Consider the following 24,606-nt stretch of genomic DNA (forward strand, 5'->3'; position numbering starts at 1 on the left):
TACCAAAATTACATAAAGTAAATTGAGATTGGATTTAACATAACAAAATAAGCCTCATAAACCCTAACTGAAATTATAAACACAATCAATGAAGTATAACTCATTTAAAACAAATCCGATGAACGTAGATTCAATTTGAAGAGTGAATTGAGGTGTGTGTATATATAGAGAGAGAGAGAGAGTATTTGAAAATAAGGTTGTACAAAATGTTCGTCGCTCGCTCGAAAAATGTTTGTTCGATTTCAGCTCTGTTTCGAAATGGTTGTTCTTCTCAGTTTGGTTTGGTTCGTTTTTGCTCCAATTGTTTTTCATTTATTAGTATTATATATATTTATGGATATGTATAAATATATACTATTTTTCAAAGTTTTGAAAATTTAAAGTTCTAATTTAAACCCTCGCCGCTCCTTTTATATATTTTTTTTCTTGTTAACTTTGAGTTTTAGACATTTTAGAGTTGGAAGCTTCTACATTTTAGAGTTAAAAGTCTTGAATTAATGATATTTTGGAGTTTTAGAAATTTAAAATTGAAAACTTTGTACGAAATCAAGCCGAACTAAGCCGCTCGGTTTCAAACCAAACCAAGTTCAAGCATAAAAATGTCACTCGTTTCTTTAAATTCAATCCGCTCAGTTCGGCTCACTTTCAAACCAAACCAAGTATGAGCAGTGTTGCGTTCGATTCGGCTCAGTTCGTGAACAACCCTATTTGAGAAAGTCATATTTAGAGGTTAGAGAGGAAACATAAATTTATGGAATTTTTCAAAGGAGAGAAATTAAAGTACTATATAATGGTGGGAGGGAACCTCAAAATCTTAAACAACGCCAATTTTCATTAAACAATGCTACTTTACAATAAATTCAATAAACAATGCTAGTTTTCTTCTTATTTACAACGGTATATAATGTGGGAGGGAACCTCAAAATTATAAACAACGCCATTTTTCAATAAACAATGATACTTTTTAATAAGTTCAATAAACAACACTAGTTTTCTTCTTATTTACAACGATATACAATGGGGGGAGTTTAAACAACGCTAGTTTTTAATAAACAACGCTATTTTACAATAAGTTCAATAAACAATGCTAGTTTTTTCTTATTTACAACGGTATACAATGGTGGGAGGGAATATCAAAACTTTAAACAATACTAGTTTTCAATAAACAACGTTACTTATCAATAAATTCATTAAATAACGCTATTTTTCTTCTTATTTACAATGGTATTCAGTGGTGGGTAAGCAATGCTAGTTTTCAATAAATAACACTATTTTTCAATAAGTACAACAACAATCACTAGTTTTCTTCTTATTAATAACGGCTTTAGTGAATTTCTCTTTTTTAAAACAATGGATTACATCTTATCAACGATTGACCTTCACACCGTTGAAAACATTCTTAAGAGTATTAATGGCTTTTAAAAACTTTTAACGTTTTGAAACTTTAAAAACTTACTCTCTTTTTAAATTTGAAAAATTCTTACTTTTTTATTTGTCTTGAACAATCTTATTTAACAAGTTATATCTTAAGAGTACTAATGGTTTTTAAAAGCTTTTTAGAGTATTATAATTACTTAGAAAAGTAAATGAGGTTTCCCTTAAATATGATCAGATTTAGGAATGCAAGTAAAACCTGAATTTAATGGAAAACCTAAAACCTAAAATAATTAGGACTGGTAATACCCGGCCCATTAGGGCTTAGGATTTGTTTTGAAATTTTTCATGGGTTTGAGACAAGTTTGGGATTTGTAAGATACCCGGATTACCTGACCCGATTACCCGATAACATTGCTCCATTTACCCGATTATGTACCCGACATAACTTTTTCTATATTTATATATAGTATACTCTAAATATTTTAACTATGTTATTTGTTGAAACATGTTTATGTCAATTATTTGAGACATTATTTTATTTTTATAGTAATCATTATTTGTAATCAATTAGTTATATTTTGTCAAAATCTGATAGAAATCCGACGGATTTTGGGCCGGGTATACCCAATGGGTATTTTAACAAAACCTGATGGGAAAACCCGATACCCGACGGATAATTACCCGATTAAAACCCGATGGGTTTGGAACAGGCTTTCATAATCGGGTATGAGTCTGGGAAAACAACCCAACCCAACCCAACCCAACCCAACCCAACCCAACCCATCGCTATCCCTAATCAGATTTTAATATCAAAATGTAAATGTTGCACATTAATCTCAAAGCATACATAAAAATGTATTGAAATTTATGTGTTTTAACTTAACACTTCACTTATATTTTAGAGAATTAGTCTGTACGGTTTTTAAGAATTCAAAATTAAACTTGTAATTTTTAGAGACATAACTATATGCTAAAGATAAAAAATTAGACTTTGTTTTTTAGCATGTTGCAATAAGATGCAAGAAACTAAAAGAAATATATTTGTATCGATTGTGGTTTTAGAGATATATCTCAATTATTGCATTGCTCAATCATTGGTCAAGAATTCCATGTTTCATGTTTGTGATAGTTATACTCTCAAACTTGAAATTTAAGAGCTCTAAGATTGATTGTTGTCCGTTTTCAAAAGACAACATCTCTGTTTTCAAGTTCAGTTTTTAGTAATATTATGTTATGGAGAACTTTATTGGTGAAGCGAGGAAGTATACAAGAGGCTATTTATGAATGTGTATTGTTTATTTATGTATGTATGAATGTATGCGTCAAAACATATGATATATTTTGCATCTCTACAATTATAATTATTATTTAAATATATATGTGTTTTGATTAGTGATCTAATATTTGTTGTTTGTTTGCATTGCATATTATTTGGTGAAGTTTGGTTTGAGTTGGGCTGGACTTGGCTTGCTAAGAGGTGATGGCTTAGCTTGTTGCTGGTTGAATAAGTGATGGGCTGTTTGGGCTCTTGTAGCCAAGTTGATATAGAGGTGCGCAATTGGGTATTTGGTCAGAACAGGACCAGATAAGGGGATGTTTGGTAGCCGTTAAGAGGCTACCAAACAACCCCTAAGACCCAATCGCCTACAACCGGAACCGGTTCTTCCCAATAACCAACCCTAGTTTCCTTGGGTATGGATGGATGCCCGACACGCATAACAGATCAAAGTCCGGGTTGGGTATGGTTCCTACCCGAAAACCTGGTATTACCGTTTTTTAAAATACTATTAAATGAATTCAATTTTTTTCTAACTGTAATATACTCGTTTTTGACAGTTTGAAACCGATTTTTGACCATTTAACCCCCCCACATCCCCTTTCCAAAGAACCAACTGTTTTCTAACTAACGAATTGGCTGCTGACGGTCCCAACTTTTAACGTATCTGTTCCTAACGGTCCGCGACTATCAGAATTCTAACGTCTTTAGTTTCAGGTCGCAAGAAAAACGTTTTTGGCCGGAAAACACACATTTTTCCACGAAAACTCAACAATTTGGTCCCAAACATCATGGTAACTTTGTAACGTACCATTAGGAACTTTTTTCTAGTAAAAGCCTCAATTATTGAGGTTGTCGGAACCCTAGAACTATCGTCGGAATCAGTTGTGGTGCTTAAGTGATGGTGGTTGGTTGGCGGTGAGTCAATTGGTGGTGGTGGCGGTGTTCAGGTGGTGTTTTTCGGAAAAAAAAATTGACTTTCCCGGCCACAAACGTTTTTCCGGCGACCTGAAACTAACGGCGTTAGGATTCTGTTATCCGCAGACCGTTAAGAAAAGATACATTAAAAGTTGGGACCATCAGTGATCAATTCGTTAGTTGGGACCGGCAATGACCAAAAGGCAACCGTTGGAACAAATAAAAACCGATTTTCCTAAAATAAATGTAGCATAAGTATGTACTGAAGGTATATGTAAGATTACATCACCTTTATAACTCTCAAACGCTCTATAAAACGCAAAACCGCTCAAACCTCTCAACGTATCTAGTATCAGGACTAACGGAAAATAATGAGAAGGTTATTTTGGTATTCAAAACCTAACGGAACCCGCAGATTAGGCCCCACTATGATTTATGTCAAATGTCGGACAACAAGGAGATGACTCGTTGCAAGTATTGCGGGAAGTTCCTCAAAGTGATGTCAAACTCAACTCTAAAAAAACGTACATTAATAATTGTCCGACCAAAAAAACTTTAAAAAAAAAAGAAGGGGAACGTCCGGGTTCGCGACCAACTGAAACCAACTCTAATCATAGAGGAACATGAAGACGCCGAGCTGTTTGTAATTTGAAATATGTAGTCATTTTACTATTATATTATAATAATACATGTAGTTGTAGAATAAAATGTCCGTCGTTGTTGGTTTTGAAATAAAGTACATGATTATTAAGTTATTATTTGCTAAATTTTAAATTAGAATTTTTTTTAAATAAATGCGATCGTTGACAACGGCTATAAAGTCGACCGTTGGGAGTAAATTCACTATAATAACAACTCAAATCATCCCTTTGTTACGACAAATTTTCTTTCTACTCCAAAAAATCAGAATGTTTGGGTAGAAGACGAGTATGTATTGGCCCTTGCTTTGATACAAGTTAGGTCTAAAGGTTCAAGTGTTGACCCGGTCTTGATTTTTAAGATCGTGTTAAGCAGGGGCGGATGTATTAGAAAGGGGGCGGCCCCCGCGTTAAATTTTTTTTAGTGTTATTTGTATGTGAAAATCCTGATCGCCCCCCTTAAAATTAGTGTTAAGTCTCGATATTGCCCCCCAAGAAAATAATTCATGGGTCCGCCACCGGTGTTAATGATAGATTTGACGAGGCAATGGTTTCTCCAATTGTCCCTACGAGGGATCAATTATTATCAAAGTAGAATCATCTATCTTAGTTCTTGAAAGGTTTCAAGTGATCTACCACAGACGAATGAACAATCCGAAGAAGATGAATACGATGAGAATGCTATTGAAGAATCATGTACTGAATATGCACCGGCAGTGGCGGCCCAAGGTTTTTAGAGGCCTCAAGCTAACTATCAAGTTGGGGCCTTTCTTTTCCAAATTTTTTAAGTATAAACACTCCTCCTTTATCCGGGCTTGGAACTGGCAATAATAAACCAAACGTTTATAGTCGGCGGATTTAAAAAAAATTAAAAGTTATTTCGTGTCAGTAAAAAAATAATATTTATATGAAATTTATTTTTCTAGTTTTAATAGATGCAAATTGTTTAATGAAATAATCATAATCAATTTCTCCTAAAAGTTCTTCTCAATCGACAAAAGAGCTAAACAATTTAACATTTCTTGTGACATTCATCATCATCATCATCATCATCATCATCATCATCGTACTCAGTATATCCCACCAATAGCAAAGCTATGGTAGGGTCTGAGGATGGTAAGATGTAGACAGCCTTACCTCTACCCCATGGGGATAGAGAGGCTGCTTCCGGTGAGACCCCCGGCTCGATAGTAGTTTTGCATCAAGCATTGGACATATTACATAAGGCACATAGCACTCAATCATCGGGACGCCGGCTGATTGGTGCATGTACCCTTGTCTTTCGGCTATCAACGCCACCACATGATGCCTGATTAACCTTCCATCACTTTTAACGTTATTTTCACAAAATTAGTAAAATAATGTCAAAATTAGTGCAATTTTACTTTTGCCCACCCGAGGGTTCACACATATATACATTATATGCGCGCACCGCAAGCAGGGAACTTTCTTGTGACATTGTAGATCTTAAATAAGTTTTTATCAACTTTAATTTGGAAAAACTACGTTCTGCAGAAGCAACGGTCACGGGAATAGTTAACACAATTTTATAAGCAATATAAGCATTCGAAAAGAATCAAACTTTTTAATATAATTTAATATGTTTATAAGTGTGTCAGATTCTATATCTATCATATCCCTTAGCATTTTTAGTTCTTGAAATAAATCTAAACCATCAATGTCTACCTTGTCATCATGTTTCAAAAATTTCTCAAGATTAGTACACTTCTTTTTTAAAATTTCTTCATCGAACGATTTTAACTTTTCTATACTAAACAAAAAACGAAAATAGTTTCAAACTCTTTAAATTGATTAAAATCTACTTGTGAGTGAAGATATAGCTTGATCTACTTTATATAAGAAATAATCAGTGCTAAAACATTCGATAGGAGTTTTTAAAGTTTCATTATCAGTATTTTGATCAAACTTTTTATTTCTACAAATAATATGTTTCTCACGAAAAACAGGTTCAATACCACTATCTAGACATATTTGTTTAGTTGCGGTCATAGCCTTTTCAAATCCTTCCTCTCTATAAGTTTAAAAAAACCAAATAAGTTCATTTAGTTGTTTTATAGCATCATCAATACACATATCTTTTGCTTGTAAGTGTTTACTAACTATATTAATAGTAAACTGAATATCATACCAAATAAACATCGCTAATAAAAATTCAAAATTTTCAAAATGTACCGTAGCTAAATTTTTAGCATCATCTTTAGTTTTAAGATCAGTATTATCCTCATATAAATCCAATAATGCTTCTCTTATTTGCGAAGCTTGAAACCTAATTGCTTTAACACTTTCTAATCGACTTTCCAAACGTGTTTGTAATAATGATTTAAGAGTTAAATGTTTTACATTATCTAGTAAAATATTCCATCTTTTAGTAGATGATGCGAACAAACAATAAACAAGTTATAATACTCCAAAAAAATCCTCAACATTGTTACAAGAGATAGCCATATCAGAAATTACTAAATTTAAACTATGACAACCACATGGTGTGTAAAATGCTCTAGGTTAGGGATGGCGATGGGTCGGGTTTGGGTCGGGTTTGGGACGGGTTTAGGTATTCCCAAACCCATACCCGATTATTAAAACCCATATCAAACCCGTCCCAAACCCGTCGGGTTTTTATCGGGTAATTACCCGTCGGGTTTTGGGTTTTTCCATTGGGTTTCGGGTTTCCTATCGGGTTTTAATAAAATACTCGTCGGGTATACCCGGCTCAAAACCCGGCGGGTTTTGACAAAATATAACTAATCCGTTATAAAGATAGTTACCATAAAGATAAAATATCTCAAATAATTGACAAAAACAAGTCTCAACAAATAATGTATTTGGAATATAGTATATATATATAATATAATAAGCTATATTGGGTACATCGGGTATATAATCGGGTAAATGGGTTTATGTTATCGGGTAATCGGGTCGGGTAATCGGGTATATTATAAATCCCAAACCCACGAAAAATTTTAAAACTAATACCAAACCCATCCCAAACCCTAAAGGGTCGGGTATTACCCATCCCATTTATGTCGGGTTTCAGGTTTTCCCATCGGGTTCGGGTTTCATTGCCATCCCTACTCTAGGGTTAATGTCTAACAATCGTTTTTGCACGCCTTGATGTTTTTCCTTCATATTCGATCCATTATCATAACCTTGTCCTCTAATATCATTTACATCAAGCCCTAGATTACTAATTTCTTTAATAATAGCATCAAAAAGGCATTTACTACTTGTATCATCTACTATTAAAAATCCTATAAAATATTAATTAACTTGAATCGGAGTTGATGAAACATCTACACATCATAAGACAATGGACATTTGTTCTTTGTGACTTACATCGGGAGTGCAATCAAGTATAACTGAAAAATATTTAGCTTCCTTAACCTTTTAATAATATTAGTTTTTATTTCATTTGCTAACAAACAAATCAATTCGTTTTTCATTTTGTTTCCAAGGTAATGATTATGAATTTCATTGTCTTTTATGCGTCGAATATGTTCTTGCATTATTAGATCAAATTCCGCAATCATCTTGATAATAGCTAAAAAATTACCATTATTTTCTTCATAAATTTTTTCATTCTTCCCACAAAATGCTATATTCTTTTTACCAAAACTCTTTACAACGGCGAGTATTCTTATTAGCACGTTTCTCCAATGTTCTTTATCTTTATTTATTTGATCTTGAGTTTGTTTATCAATTGTTTTATTTTTCGCCAATCTTATCTCTAATTGCATCCATGTTCTCATATTGACAATATGCGCATTACTTAATTCATGTTCTTTTAATGTGGCACTAAGATTTCTCCAATCATTACTACCTTCATATGCTAATTTACCTATACATTGATTCACATTGAGTAACTTACAACAAAAACAAAACGCTCTATCTAGTTCTATAGAATAAACCAACCATTTTCTTTCTATTTTTTCTCCATTCGGTAACTTTCGGATATAAAGAGAAGTATTAAAGCTTCTTGAATATTAACCTTTTGGAAATTTGTAACCATAAATTTTTACCGGGCATTTTTCTACAATTAGATCCCTTAAATTACTATTGATATTATTCCATTGACTTGGGTCAACAATATTTGGAGATTCTTTAGCTTGATTCTCATTTGGAAGTTGATTATCATTTATAGGTTCATCGTCACTTGTTAACTCATCAATTGTAGGTTCATTATTTGTAGGTTGTTCGTCATTTGTAAGTTCATTACTTATAGGTTGTTCGTCATTTGTAAAGTCATTATCTATAGGATGATCGTCGTTTGTAGTTTTTGGGGATGTGAAAATTTTAAAAATAGCTCCTTTTTGTGATTGAACTAAAACCTCCCTTTTAAGTCTTTTTTGTTTTTTTGCATAACCGGATTCATATGTTCGGTGTCGGTGTGACATTGATTAAGGCAAATTCTATTCTAATACAAATATACAATTAAGCACAAATGTCAAGTAAGCAAATAGGGCAATAGGCTGAAATATAAAATTAACCTCAACAGTAAACCATCAAAACAATTAAAAATCTAACAAGCAGGCTGAATTAAAATTTTAAAACTAACCGATTGGTGATTAATTGCACAGAGGCCAGAGCCGATTGTAAACTGATTGCAGAAAGCTTAGGGAGTTAGGGTGAAAACCGTGAAATCGATTGCTGCCACGAGCCACCGGTTGCTATTTGTCTGTTTCGTCAGTCGTCACGGGCTCACAGATGTTGTATGGGTATTTCGAAGTCACCAGAGTCAGTCAGTAACAGATTGTTGTATGCCTGATGGATTAATCGGCATCAAGGGTTAGTTTATACTAGTTGATTAGAGATTTATATCCATTAATTGACGATAATAACAAAAAAAAAAATTTACCGTTATGATTTAATGGAGTGTTGTTGTCCAATCCCTCCATCCTTGATTAGTTGAATAGTTGGTTGATTTATGATTGAATGATTGTGATTTGTGAATCTTCAGCAGTCCATCACGTGTGCGCCGTTTGTCCATCACTCCAGCAGACGTAACATCGGCAATTATTATTGCTGCATAAGATATATAATTTTATTTTATTTTAAATGGGGGCCTTATAATTTAGGGGGCCTCAAGCCCTTGCTTAGCCCAGTTGGCCTATTGGGCCGGCCCTGTGCACCGGCAACAACCGTCCCTTGTTTCATGGGATTCGATCTCATCATCTAAACACACAAGTCAGGTAAAAAAAACCTTGACATATTATATATAATCCAATCAATGAGACATTTTAGCCAAACAGTCAGGTACTATTTGTATTATATATACTCATATCAGTGAGAAAAGAGGAAGAATTTTAGCCAAACTTTCAGTATTGATTAAATATTTTAGTGAAATTAGTTTCATTGGGGTCTAGTGGCATCTAGGCCTTAGGGAAGTGAACCCACCGGAAAGCTTTGTAGCTCTTTATTCTAATGTGGGGCTTAATGTGCAAACATTCCTGCCCACTATTGGAGTTATAAAAGTCAAAAGTTCAAACCCCCTTTACCCTTTTCTGATGACTGTGTGTGGTGAAGAAGGTGGAACTACGGAGATAAAGATCTATATGAATCTTTCTTTGTCTTGTACGGACAAAGATCCGGCCACATGCATGTTTCTATTGTTAATTTAAGTTTTTTTGGGCTAGAGTTACCGGTTACTACAATGTGCAGTATACACAATATATGTTCACTCAACAACTGCAACATTTTTTTATTATACAAGAATATTAATTAATGTGTCAGAAACAACTTAAAACTAAATTAAGTGGTGTAGCAAGCTGGTTTTTTGTTACAGGTACGAGATTAGCTGTGATAGTGCCAACAAGTTTTTAGTGGTGAAATCCATAAGAATTTCGATCTCAGTGAGTGGAGTTGAGAGTTGAGACTCTTTTGTCTTTTGGCAAATGACATTGTAGAAATTGATTCTTCAAATATCTTAAAGGACATTAAAGCAGAAAGACCAAGATAGCATCATGACATGTATTAAGATAACATCCACAAATTTTGTGCTTCCAAGAGAATGATACAACAGTATATTCTTGCTCTTTTTACACTTTTCCTTTGCAAAAGTGAAAAGTGGCTACACACTTACCGTACATTAGTCACAAATGTTTGTAGCAAGATCATGACTCATAGAATGCTATATAAACAATTAGATTTATAATCATACTCTTTTGAGAAATACATGATCATCTTTAAATGTTATATGATGTGTTTACTACTGCACTAGTTTTTTGATATAGATAAGTGGCTATCTAACAATAGATGTTGATCTAGCTTGTAGTGTATGCAAATGGCGCATCATCATCGTACTCAGTATATCCCACCAATAGCAAAGCTATGGTAGGGTCTGAGGAGTGTAAGATGTAGACAGCCTTACATCTACCCCATAGGGATAGAGAGGTTATTTAATAGAAAGGTTCAACAATACAAATGTATGTCTCAGGTTCAGCTTTCTAAAGATGAACTTGATACAACATCCATGATCCATAGACCATGCAATCATATAAAGGTTAAGCCTAGAACACACAATTCACAAGATTTAGATTAATACATTATTACCCTCATGACATGAAGAAGAAACTACTAGCAATAAGGAAATCGTGGATTTTCTAGTTAATGGGTGGTTGGCAGCCTTTGTTCCGAAGCATATTTTGAAATGTAGGATCAAGGAAACATCCATCTTCTGTGTTAAGTGTTGTCGAAAACACTTGGTCCATTTCGATATCAACATCTGTTCCTTTCGCAAATCGGCCTTTGATCCTAGGCCTTGTTTCTGCGTATGCTTTCCGAGATGCATACCTAATAATTTTCTCAAATTTTCTTGTTTTCTTCTTCTCACAGTACCTTAGGACTCGGGCCTCTCTGTCCATTGGTGTAAGTTGTTTTGCCATTTGAGTCGAAGGACTTCTTGAGAATTGGTCTGATGTTCCTTTTTGAGTTCTTACGTTTGAGATTGATACCTCAGTTATTGAAGAGTCTGGTACACTTGAAATGGAAACCTGAATATGAAATTGGTCACCGCCCTTGCATTGACACCACAAAGTTAAAAACATAACAAGTAGAGTATGTTTTACATCTCAAATTAAAAAGAACATTCCTAAATAGAGTTTTCTTTGTTCGCGTAGATAACTCATTAACTTATACCAAAATATTAAGGACGGACAAAACTATTTGCATGCAGTAACACACCCTGAAATTTTGTCATAGTTGCAATAACTTTCATTGTGCGGAGGTCTATCAACTAGATTGCTTATTAAGCTTGAATTGGTTAGGTCAGGTCGGGTATTTTTTTTTAAACTCAAAACTTAACGTTATTCAAATTTTAAGATCTTAGCTAATGGTTCCCTAAATTCAGCTATGTAAATGTTAGAATAACTTTTATATTTGGTTTCATATTTGTTTTGTTTTTATTTATTTTTTTTTTAAAACATGCCAATTTAAAAGTACGAAATGTAGGGCAATATTAATATGAATTTGTAAAAACGTATGTAAATAGTATTAACAAATGGAAGAAATCATGAAATAATTCGAAATTTCAAATTTTATAAAATCGTTATGTTAATAACAAAAATGCGCAATAATCTGGATATTTAATTAAAAAAAGTGCATAAGAAAGTTAATTTAGTTTTAAATTTATTGAGTATAAATAAAACATTAAATAATTAAATGTTTTATTGAACTTTTGACCTGAAAATATTTTACATCATCCCTTGTCATCACTCCACAAAATTAAAAATGCTATCAAATAATTACATAAAAATTTGATTGTATATAGAATAAAATTAAATAATTTAAATTTTAGATTTCAAATAATAAATACATAATATTTCCAATGATAAAAAAAACATAAAAGTAATATTTGAACTTTTAATCTCTTAGGGTGAATGTTTAAAAAAGATACATTAACCACTTCAGCGAATATCACTTTTTGATTTTGTTATTTGTTAACTCGTTTATAGTTGTCGTCATTAAAGAAATTTAAGGTTTCACTATGGCTTCATTCCTATATACTGCATATTACTTTCTTTAGTGGTGAGTGTCAGCCGACCCCCACCGAGTAAGGGTTATGTACGTGTATGTCCTTGTTTACTAATGACTTGACCAAGCCTAATCTATACTACAAAATTATACATTTCAACTGAAACCCAATATGTTACGTAACTAGCATGTCTTGTCACCAAAAATGCAATATTTTAGTAGGTAGATGTGTATATTTTTAGGTAATGGTGTTAATTGTGCTGGACTGATGGGTTGATGTATTTTCAGATTAGTAGATCGATTGAATTATTCGTCCGGAAGATGACTTGTATATATATTTGTGTCACTTGACATACTTAAAATCGTTTCATGTTTCATGTTTCATATTAATAACCATTACGAGGCTATCAAACAACCCCTTATTTTATTTTTAAAAGCTAATGATTAGAACGAATTTTGAAAATCAAATATCAAATTTTAAATTTTTGAACACTTCCTGAATAACTTGATCAAAATAGAAACTTTTAAAATAAAATGTTAACCTATTAACCCATTTATTAAAAGGATCATGTTCAAATATATGACTTGTTTGATAAAATGGCCATATTAGCAAACCCAATTTAAATATGTTTCATGTTTGTATCATGCCCTAATACACCACCACCCCACCCAAAAAAGTAGCATTTTCTAAGCTCTAACAACTAATGAAAATATTAAAGAAAAACTTACACTTTGAACATGTGAAGCATGGAATTCATAGTCACCATTCGATCTCTCATATTCCACACCAAATTGGAATTTCTGGTTATGGAATTGATCATGGTGTTTATTTACCTCTAAACTCTGAATTACCGGCACCACACCGTCCGCATCACAACCTCCATAATTCAGCTGCTGAGTATCTTGACAAGAGTTGTAGTCAACAAGATCCAAGTACTCATCTCCATTCTGATTGTCCTTAACAGGAGAATCAAATATCAGCCATGATGCTGCCTCATCTTCATCCTCATTATCTAGTTGTCCTTCCAAGTCATCTTGAGGTTCAAACTCCTGGCCATAGACCGGACCCGAAAAAGGCATGACTGGGACACGGTGATGGCGTTGCGAAAGAGGGGTTGCAGAGTGGATAACAGCATCACAGGTGGTGCAAAGTGAGGCTGCATCCGCCTTGCATATTAAAGCAGCCGGTGCTTGTTCACACGCTTCACACACAAACACACGTTTGTGCCTCAACGACAGCTTGTTTCCATCATGGACCTGTGAGTCGCAGCCGGTGCAGAGATACGCCAACTCAGCCTCGCAGAATATGGTGCTCGAATTCAAACGGCATGCATCGCATACACGCGCTCTTGTGTTATTGCTTTTTAAGGTTAAGGTACCCATGTCTTCCTTTAACATATTTGTTGTGTTTTCCTTTTGTTATACAGTAATTAAAGAACTTGTGACAGTAGTGCAGTAAGCAATGCTGATGGGGTTGAAGAATCCAGAGGGTGACACGTGGCGATGAATTAATGGTGACAATGTTCTTTTTGAAGTGTTGTGGTTGTGGGGTCTTGGAATCAATTGAAAGGTTGTGTTTTTGAAAGGATATATGGAATTTGGTGTGTATACTATTTGAAGTTCAAATCAAGCTGTTAGATGGTCTGGGGTGGTTCGCGCTTTAAGCTTTATTCGTGGGTTATAGATAGTCTGGTGTTAAAAAGCTAGATGCCTCTTTCTCTCATACTTTCTTTGTAAGGTTGCAAGGGTTTTGTATAATCATATTGTTGAAATTTTGAATTGGTATATGTGAGCATTCACATTCGGACATTCGGGGCTGATGAATACTAGACTTTTGGGTCACATGATTTCTTGTTGGCTTCGTTGGCATTCGCAAAATACACCACCATGTAAGTGTTTGAAACTATGGTATCCGAGATTGATGTATACTTTGGGATTAATTAGGATGGATTTACAATGAGATTGTAATAATCAAGAACGAAAGCACAGATATACATTGAATACACGAATCAAATGGATCGAATTGATCTTGGTAATTAGAAACATTGCAGTAATATACAAGCAGAATGGCGGGTAACTGCTTATCAATAATCTTGGTGACGTTAATATGGCGCCTTTTAACAAAAGATCACGACGGTTCATAGTCAAGTAGTCAACGGCTTTTGCGGCATGTTACCAGACATTAGCATAATCCTAATCTAAGTTACATAAGTTTAATAATACAAATAGTAATAATAATCCAAATAATTTTTACATAAGTGTAATAATAATCATGTGGTTAACATTTAGGTACTTACTTACATTATTGGCTACTGCCTCAAATGTGGCTTGATTGGTAGACACAAATGCTTATAATGCTTAACTGTTGTTGACTTATACGTCATGTTAAGAACTTGCCAGAATGCTAGCTATATTGCTAGTGTACATTCTGAGCATGTACTTCAGGGTTTGATATGGCAAGAATTTGAGTTTGGCATAAATGAGCTTCATTAGGCCTAAGTGTAAAATTCTACTTTCGGTTATATTAATAAAATAAAGTTCGTTTATTTTATAGCGGGTCGTTATCGGTTTAGTTGAATAGAATACGAGATGGACTTGTGTTGGGTAAATGGATATGGGTTATGGACTTGGGTTATGGAGGAATGAAGGAAAGACCATGGGCCTAAGCCCATGATCAAAAATACATATACCCTTAATCCTCCATTTAATTCATTTACACATATCCCTCACACCATCCAAAACACACACTTAAGATTCTCTCTCTAAACCGATATCAAGAAGGAAACCGAGAACCGACCCGAGGTAATGACAGTATTATATTGTATGAGCTTAACCCGTTAGATATAGTTGCGAAACGACGAGCCGACACCGTTTAACCGTTTAAATCACGAGATCCGGGTGGAATCGGGTATAAACCGAACCTATGATGAGCTTAGGGATCACCCTAGCTCAGATCTGGGCGAAAAACGGCGAAAAACGAGTTAAAACTCGTTTTTTCCGGTGAGTTCGCGTTTTTCCGGCGGCTTTCCGGCAATGTCGGCGCCGGAAAAGTTAATACGAGGTTACGGGTGTCAGGGAATGTTCTGACATCCCCTGACCTAACCCTAGTTCGCTAGGGAGTAATTGACGAATTAGAAGCGATTCGCTAGCTGATTCGTCTAAGGGAATATAACGAACTAGCTTTGATTCGCGTACTAATTCGTTAAGGAAAGACTGACGAACTAGCTTCAGTTCGTTAAGTCCGATTCGTATGTCGACCAGCTCGTTATAAGGTTTAATTCGTTATGAGGACTGGTTCGCTATGAGGGTCCAATTCGCTAAACAGGCCAATTCGTTATGAAGTAACGAATTAGCCAGTTCGTTATGAAGGACAGAAGTAACGAATGAACACCAATTCGCTAAAGAGCATCCTAACGAATCAGAACTTTGAAAGAATGACAGAACAGTCCCTAGACTTAGAAAAGAATGATTTAATTACAATTAGACCCTTGAACTTTTAAGTAGCAAATTAATTAACGATTCAAAATGCTAATGGAAAATGTGATAAGACAGTTAATGAAAATAAAATTTTTCCAAGCTGACCTGGCAGCTTAACCCCAGCCAGGGGCTCTGCCCCTTGGACCCCGCTAGGGGCTGCCGCCCCTAGAACCCCGCTGCCAGGGGCGCTGCCCCCGAACCCCCGTTCGTTGAGGGTAATGATTAAACTAGAAAGGCGATATGTGTAGTGATAGTTTACTGAAACGTATAATTATTATACAGTTAGTCGTGCACAGCTCAAGAAGGGAATAACCGTAAACGGTGAACGCAACCGCATTGAGATGAGTTTCTAGCCCCACTTCCTTGTTATGTTTTCGGGGCTGTGTGCATACTCGATGTGATAGTTAATACACTTATCTTAAGTGGTAAGTGTATGCCTTGTATGATTTATGTATGATGATTGTTTGACGGTGCGTGAACGATCTTCGGATACGCATGTACCTTCAGGTGGTAGTTAAGAAATGATTGATAAGTATGATGAAAGATATGATGTATGTGTGAATATATGATGTATGCATAATGTATGTATGTTATGATGATGGTACGTGAACGCTCTTCGGAGATTGCACGTATTGTCAAGGAAAGTATGTATGAACAGGTACGGTACAGTTACACGAAAAAAGGGACCAGACCCTAATAATATCTTTGATGTTAGGGACCAGACCCTAATAATATCTGTGATGTTAGGGACCAGACCCTAATAATATCTGTGATGGTAGGGACCTAATAATATCTGTGATGGTAGGGACCAGACCCTAATAATATCTGTGATGGTAGGGACCAGATCCTAATAATATCTGTGATGTTAGGGACCAGACCCTAATAAAATCTGTGATGTTAGGGACCAGACCCTTATAATATATGTGAGGTTATAGGGCGAAAGGCTCTTTAAAACGTATGATTATGCATAATGTATGTATGTTATGATGATGGTACGTGAACGCTCTTCGGAGATTGCACGTATTGTCAAGGAAAGTATGTATGAACAGGTACGGTACAGTTACACGAAAAAAGGGACCAGACCCTAATAATATCTTTGATGTTAGGGACCAGACCCTAATAATATCTGTGATGTTAGGGACCAGACCCTAATAATATCTGTGATGGTAGGGACCAGACCCTAATAATATCTGTGATGGTAGGGACCAGACCCTAATAAAATATGTGATGTTAGAGACCAGACCCTTATAATATCTGTGAGGTTATAGGGCGAAAGGCTCTTTAAAACGTATGATTATGTATGTAAAGAAAGTATGAGGGTAAGAATGAAAGTATATGCACTTATGTGTGTGTGAAAGAAAGTTAAGAGGTTAAGTATGAAATGTAAGAAGGTATTGTATGATTATGTGATTAACTAGAACTCACTCAGCGTAGCTGACTTTTAGTATGCACGCAGGTGAGTAGGATGAGGCAGGTAGCTTGAGGAGGACACATGGCAGAGTTGGACGAAGCTGACATCTGAAGATTTTGCTATGATATTTTATTTTAAAAGACTATGTTTTGTTTTTAAATAACTATGAATGCTCGATAAGACAAGAATTATGGTTATGGAGTGTAATGGTTTGAATGTTTTAATGTTCCGCGAATGTTTTAATTAACTCTGATATTTAGAACTGCGTTTATGAGTAAATCCAACACGAAAATAGGGCTACCGGTAACGGGGCCTTACACTAAGGGGATTACTAGGAGGACCACTATTTGAGAGAACTTTGAACCTGATATTTGGACAATGTGATAATAATGGTTGTGTTGATTAGATGTTATAATGGTTTGACTTGATTCAGGCTTAGTATCTTAAGGATGGTTGTAATCTAACTTGGACATTGATACGGGGTTAATTTATTCCGTTTGACTACTTTGGTTGCTTTTAAGTATAGTACCGATTGGCCACGCAAAAGAACGGTTAAGTTTAGTACAAATTGGTCACATTTAGCAATCAAATTCGGTAAGTAATTTCAGTCATTTTCTCCAATTTTGAGCTTTAAGTGGTTATAATAACCTATTAACCTGACAAGTGAAAATACATTTTTGAACCAAATTGTACGTGGTATCTCTTTGCTTATAGATATATTCTCATATATTATAATATTGTTTGAATTATAGTGAGTTTTGTATAAGACGTGTTTTTTTATCTTACTAATTGAGTATAAGTGGCTTAATCATCAATTGAAAATGTTTAAATGAAACCCCAATCAAAATTGTGAATGTACCAAGATGTCGATAAATTTAACTGTTAGTTGTTAATTCTCCTTTTAAGTCTTGACAACATGTGCGTAAATCTTCACATGTTTTCGGCCGTTTCGTCTTCCAAAATGTTTTCCAATAAAAAGTTCATGAGAGGAGTGTTAACTCTCATCAGCATAACTCAATGTCTCTTGATTTGTAATCTTCACACCATGTTCTTCTTACATGATGAAGTCTTATTCTTCTTGTACCAGTTAGAGATAAACTATACTCCTCGTTAAACAGAATCATATCGAGTGTAGCGGATGGTATTCACCAAATCAGCATCAAACAAAAATTAAACATCATGAGTACTAGTTTCTTGGCCTTACATATAATCATTTATGTACAAAGTTAGTGATTATACTGTGTATTCCACCTATTTTTCTTCTGTTTAGCATTTTGCTAAGTTACCTTGTTTATATATTCAAATTCAAAATGGTTATTATAAAAGTACATATATTATTATGTTCATGATTTTAACAATAATCATCTTGGATTGGTTGACAAATCTTCGGATGGTTTATAGTAAAACAATTTTAGTAAACAATCCTTGAGTAAAAGTTAATGCATGTCAACTCTTTATGATTTGAAACTTCATTATATATTTTAGCAATAAAAATAATCATTTAAAACTAAGAAACAAGATTAAATACACTTAAAATAATATTGAGCTTCTATGTAACATTTCATCTTGGACCAGATAGTTCTATGGCTTGTCCAAGTAACGAAGAGTCATCGGTGAGATCCTAGTATCTTTCCGACAAGGACAACTCCGACGTTTTGAGCTTTCCAGTGGACTCTATCCCCTGTGAAGTTTCCCATCTTTCTGCCAACCCGTCTCCTTCCAACATCCGGACAACTTCAGACATCTTTGGCCTGTGACCGGGAAGATATTGTGTGCATAATAATGCCACTTTTACAAGTTCCTCTAGCTCCATCATATCGTAGTTGTTTTTAAAATCTTTGTCAACTAATATATCTAGTTTCTTCTCTTGGTGAATCTTCTTCACCTGAAACAAATGTACACATTTTGTAATTAAGAACCATAACAACGTTATTGCATGGTACAACATTTTTCTTATTACAATGCATGAGATCATGACTGTTACGTTGGGTGTGAATTTCTTACATGATATCAAAAACATCATGAAATTCCAGGGTGTGAGTTCAGCCTCAATGGGTTTGGGTCAGTTTTGGTTGGACCCCCAAACACGTTTATCTAAACGGGTTGTCCTTGTGCCAACCTGGCAGGCTTACGAGCTATCCCGTCTGACCCATTTCTTTACTTCTTTTTTTAATTATGTTTTAGGGAATAAGGCTACTCAAAAAGCTTGCAACTCGTGTCTCATTAATTTGAAGCCTACTCGAAATCAACTTGTTTGTAAACGAGCCGAGCCTGAGCCATGGCAAGCCCGACTTGCTGGCTCATTCGTTAGGGTGATTTAGCCAGCCCGTTTAAATTAAAGCCCAAATTTTAATATATAAATAATTATAATCAAGAAATATTATTTTATATATTATATTTTTTTTATTCATTATATCTATATTAAAAATAAATTTATATATATCAGTATGTGTAAAAATACAAAATATTTTTTTTAGATAAACGAGTTGGCCCGATGAACCACGAGGCTGGCTCGAGCTTTTTACGAGCTAGGCTCAAGCCCAAGCCCAACTTTCTTGGTTTGGCTCGGCTCGTTTACAATCCTACTTTAGATATATATTATGCCAAATTTAAAAGTTTAAAAAATAATAGTTTAAACACAATTGCTTCAAAGATATAAAAATATTTAAAATTAAAATCATTTTGAGTATTGTTATGCATAGTTAACCCATAATTACATATGTCGTCTTTGTGTTCATATATTACATATTCGTGTCAGTTTTAGCCCGCCAACCAACAAACACGACCCATTTAACAGCCCTACGGCCTTACCCAATCAAGTATAGCCCCTTTCTGGTTTACAGCCTTCCCAAACTCTAGAGCCCGTTGTCTGGTGATCAGTTCGAGTAGAAGAATCCCAAAGCCAAAAACATCAGTTTTATCAGATGACTGGCCCGTGAAGAGGTACTCGGGTGCTATATGGCCCACGGTGCCTCGAACCGCTGTGGTAACATGAGAGTCTTGGTGGTCTAAAAGCTTAGCCAGCCCAAAATCACCAACCACTGCCTCACAGCAATCATCAAGTAATATATTTGCAGCCTTGACATCCCTATGGATTATTTTAGGGTCACATTGTTCATGAAGGTATAATAGTCCCCTTGCTGCCCCTAATGCAATTTTCTTCCTTATGCCCCAATCCAACACTGGTTTTGCTGCCAAAAATACAAAAATACATCAAGTAATATATTTGCAGTCTTGACTTGGGTTCAATTCATTTGTTAGTTATTCATTATTTTAATAAGTTTTTAATTATTTTTATATGTACTTATAATTCAAATTATTATACATAATATCATATATGTTTTTTAGTTATTCTTATATATAATAGTTATAAGAAGGAAAATTGGATTTTAATAATCCCTATTAAATGGTATTGGCCGATAATAATCCCTATTCGTTTTATCGCCACTGGCGGTCCCAAATTCAAAAAAGTTGGCCCCCAATGGTCCCCCGTTAAAAACGACTTAACGGCGTTATAGTTTTTTCTGATTTTCAAACCAATGTTTTAGGGCTTTTGATCGTTAGGAGGATACGAGTTGATTGGTGTAAAAATTAGCTCGAAACAATGATCAAAACGACTCGATTTTGGTTAATTGTAAGTTCAAACACCCGAATTGAAGCATTGTTTCGTCATTTTGAAGCACTATTTCAAACTCAGTTTTACACCAATCGACTCGTATCCTCCTAACGATCAAAAGCCCTAAAACATTGGTTTGAAATTCAGAAAAACTATAACGCCGTTAAGTCATTTTTAACGGGGGGCCATTGGGGGGCCAACTTTTTTGAATTTAGGACCGCCAGTGGCGATAAAACGAATAGGGATTATTATCGGCCAATGCCATTTAATAGGGATTATTAAAATCCAATTTTCCTTATAAGAATTATATAGATAATGGGCCCGGTTAGGTTCTCGAGCCTATTCGAGCTTGATAATGAATCTTGGTCTCGTTTGTTAAATGGGTTTATTTGGCTCATGTTCTACTCGTTTAAATTACAAGAACTTGAGCTCTTGCTCGGCTTGTTTCGACCTCTGTTTCTAAAGCTTGAGCTCAGCTGTTGGGTAGTTTTCAAACTTGAGCTAGACTCGGGATCGAATCGTTTATTATTATTAACTGTTTTATTAATTTATTTATATACATTTATAATTATTTTATATGCACTTATAATTAAAAAATTACATATAATATGTTATTTAATTATTTTGTATCATATTATGTATATAATAATGATAATTTTGTTAAAATGTATTTATAAATATATAGTAAATGTTATATAAATAATGGGCTCTTTTAGGATCATGAACCAAATCGAGCTCGATAACTGAAGCTCGGGCTCAAGCTTGTGTTCGTTTATTAAACATGCTTACTTTTAGGCTCGAACATGTTTAAGCTATGCTCAATTCGAGCTTTCAGCGAGCCGATCTAGAGTGGCACACTAGCAACTTGGCTCGTTTACACCCCTAGTAACGGCGAGTCGATGAAAAACAAGGATTGTAAACTATTTCATGCGTACCCTTGAGACGAGAAGCCACACTACCGTTCGACATATACGGGTAGACCAAGAGTTTTTCAGTAGGAGTCATGCAAAAACCATACAACCGGAGGAGATTCCGGTGCACGGCTAGTCTGATCATTTCAACTTCTGTTTGGAATTGTTGCTCTCCACCAGCAGCACCGCCATCTTTCAACCGTTTGACCGCCACCAAAGTCCCATCTTCGAGCGTTCCTTTGTACACATGCCCATAACCTCCTTTTCCCAATATGTTCTTGTGGCTGAAATTGTGTGTTGCAACTTGAAGTTCCCTGAAGTGAAACTTCCTTAAATTCCCAAGTGAAACTTCTTGATCATAATGCTTATCTGCATTGTCATTTTGATTATTTATATGTTACACGTTGACTTTTAAGTCAAAGTATCAAAATAAAGCACAAACCTTTTACATCAAAGAACGGTTCTTGATTATGTCTTCGCCTCCACCATAATAACACAAGTACAAAAATGATTAAAAAGACGCAGCCAAGGGTTGAACCAATGATAAGGGCCAGCTTATGAATTTTTCTTCTTGATCTGGTGTTGGCTGCTATAAGTTATAATGAGATTTAAGTATTATAAAAGATAAGCAACCACCCTTTAAGTTGAGATATCATAAAAAGTATTCAAGATGGTTATAATCATACATTGTGTAGTGTTTAATGACATAGAGAAGGGAATGAGTGTTATTTTAGAGCATTGTTGCTTAGGTCCTGTTGGGCAAATCTGAGGGTTCCCAATAATGCTGCAATTAATAAAGAATTAGATATCTATTTGTTGACATAAATAGATGAACATTAACTTGTTGCACATTTTAAAGTAGGGTGATATATGTCTGTTGACGGTTTTTTTTTTAATAAAAAAAATTATTTAACTTGAACACGAACCATGTGTAACACAATTATCTAAATAAGTCAGACTGGACAATGGGTTGTAAACAGGTTAAACATGTGATAAACAGGGCGGATTGTAGTAAATGGGCTAAATCGCTAAAGAGGTTTGTACACAGAATTGTGGATTGACCTTATAAAATATATACTTATTTTTATTCTAACTTTGAATGGGTTGACGGGTCGACTTATTTATTTAAATAATTTTAACAAAACGACTCAAACACGACCCACTTAAGTAAAGCGATAAACCCGAGCACAACCCATTTAGTTGAACAGGTTAAACAGATAAAGCAAAACACGACCTGTTTATAAAGTAGTTCGAGTCGTATCAGAATTGTCACCCTAGTTTTAAGTATAAACAAACTTACTTGAATATCTTGGAAGGCAATCTACGAACAGGACCACTTAAGTTATTGAAAGATAAGTCTCTGCAATGAACACAAAACAAAACATTTTATAACATGCACATTGCAGATATATACATACACATATATGTATACATATACATTTGAATCAAAAACTGGTTTGAAAATGAGAAATCTTACACAAATGCAAGTTGGGTCATGTTAGCTATTGATTCTGGTATTGGCCCAGAAAGACTGTTGTTGTTTAGCCTCCTAAAAATCCATCCAAATTTGAATTTAATCAAGAACACAAAACAAGAACAATAAAAAGAGTTTAATTGACATTTATAATTTACATAAACTTAAAATAGTTAAAATGGATACAAATTACAAAAAAAAAAGAACTTAAAAACATACATGTATTGTAGGGCTGTCAAATGACCTAAAGAAGATGGGATTTCATTGGTGAAGTTATTATCAGAAAGATCAAGTGTTTGAAGCCTCTTCAGTTCACCAATTTCTTTCGGGATTGGCCCTGTGATGTTATTATTCTGCAACAATCTGCATCAAGAATTGAGTTACCAACAATATAAACACTAAAATCCAAACTTTATGTTTAAAATTTGATTCATACTTACATAACCTGAAGATTGGTAAGGTTGCCAATGCTGGGAGAAAGTGTGCCATAAAGATTTTGACTAGGTGTCCCTCTGTAATCAACATTATAAACAATGAAAACAATAACTTATTTTAAATTCTTGATATCATTATTTCATATGTTTTTATTATATTATGAAGAAAGACTTACAACCCAATGACTGAGCTCTCAGCAGAGCAAGTAACCATGTTCCAACTACAAGGATCAACAGCATCAGCATCCCGATTTTCAAGAACACCATGAGGATCCAACAATGAAGCTTTTAAACCCATTAAAGCTTGAACTGAAAATCACATACCCACATGAAAAAAAGGTTAAAAACTCCATTTTTTATATAAAAGATTAAATACCCACATGAAAAAAATGTTAAAGACTCCATTTTCAAGGTTCCAAGAACCAAATTTCATTAAAAAAAAAAGATTGAATATTAGTATATTACCTTCAAAGTTAACACCTTTAGGTGAAAGCAAGCCATATGAACACTGACAAAACCATATAAACAGTAAACAGAATGCATCAATCTTTCTTTGTACTCTCATTTCAGAAGATATTATGATTGTTTCAAGAGAAAATAGAGGTGGGTTTGACTGGATTTTGAATCTTGATGATGAACATATTCCACAAGAATCTGAAATAATACAAGAAAAAGCACCACAGTTTTGTTGTTTTTATTTGTAGTAGACAGTGAATTTGCAGTTTTCGCAGTTAGCACACCTGTTACCTCATGGGTAGTGGGGGCAGGGATTAAGAAAAATCTAAAAGAAATTGAAAAATGTTACCACCACATGAATTAGTAAACTTGAAAGTAAATAAAACAAACAGAAGGTGATAAAATTTATTCAATTTGTATTTGGGAAAAGTAACTTAAACCAGAGGACAATCAAGAAAAGGTTAAATTTTTATGGGTTTTAAGATAACTAGTCATGTTATAATCTAGATATCTGGTATTGCGTTTTATAGTTTGTTGTTGGATTCTTTATAGGATTTGTTTGGTTTTTATTGTAAGAGACAATGAGGAATCACACATTCCAGTTTTGGCCATTCAATGTATACTCACAAATG

At 34.5% G+C, this 24,606-nt stretch overlaps 2 protein-coding genes across 3 annotated transcripts; both read right to left on the reverse strand.

Moving 5' to 3' along the window:
* Window positions 1-10,672: 10,672 nt before the first annotated feature.
* Window positions 10,673-13,593, reverse strand: LOC143542774 (zinc finger protein CONSTANS-LIKE 2-like). The gene is made up of 2 exons (XM_077035283.1): window positions 12,925-13,593; window positions 10,673-11,216 (listed from the first exon to the last, which is right to left on the reverse strand). The coding sequence occupies exons 1-2, from the start codon at window positions 13,591-13,593 to the stop codon at window positions 10,827-10,829; spliced, it is 1,059 nt and encodes a 352-aa protein (XP_076891398.1). The 3' UTR covers window positions 10,673-10,826.
* Window positions 13,594-18,580: 4,987 nt separating this feature from the next.
* On the reverse strand, window positions 18,581-24,231 carry LOC143542776 (protein NSP-INTERACTING KINASE 1-like). Of its 2 annotated transcripts, none has more exons than XM_077035286.1 (11): window positions 23,984-24,231; window positions 23,695-23,827; window positions 23,525-23,596; window positions 23,304-23,447; window positions 23,088-23,159; window positions 22,911-22,970; window positions 22,297-22,394; window positions 22,053-22,196; window positions 21,635-21,979; window positions 19,895-20,274; window positions 18,581-18,968 (listed from the first exon to the last, which is right to left on the reverse strand). In XM_077035286.1, exons 1-11 carry the CDS (start codon window positions 24,081-24,083, stop codon window positions 18,705-18,707), a joined length of 1,812 nt encoding a protein of 603 aa, XP_076891401.1. In that variant the 5' UTR covers window positions 24,084-24,231; the 3' UTR covers window positions 18,581-18,704. The 2 variants fall into 2 exon arrangements, with proteins under 2 accessions (XP_076891401.1, XP_076891400.1); XM_077035285.1 differs by having other exon boundaries at window positions 22,053-22,199.
* Window positions 24,232-24,606: the final 375 nt, after the last annotated feature.

This window comes from Bidens hawaiensis, unplaced genomic scaffold (assembly GCF_021521415.1).
Source record: "Bidens hawaiensis isolate Kalapana, Puna unplaced genomic scaffold, B.hawaiensis_p1.1 tig00012963_1, whole genome shotgun sequence".
NCBI lineage: Eukaryota > Viridiplantae > Streptophyta > Magnoliopsida > Asterales > Asteraceae > Bidens > Bidens hawaiensis.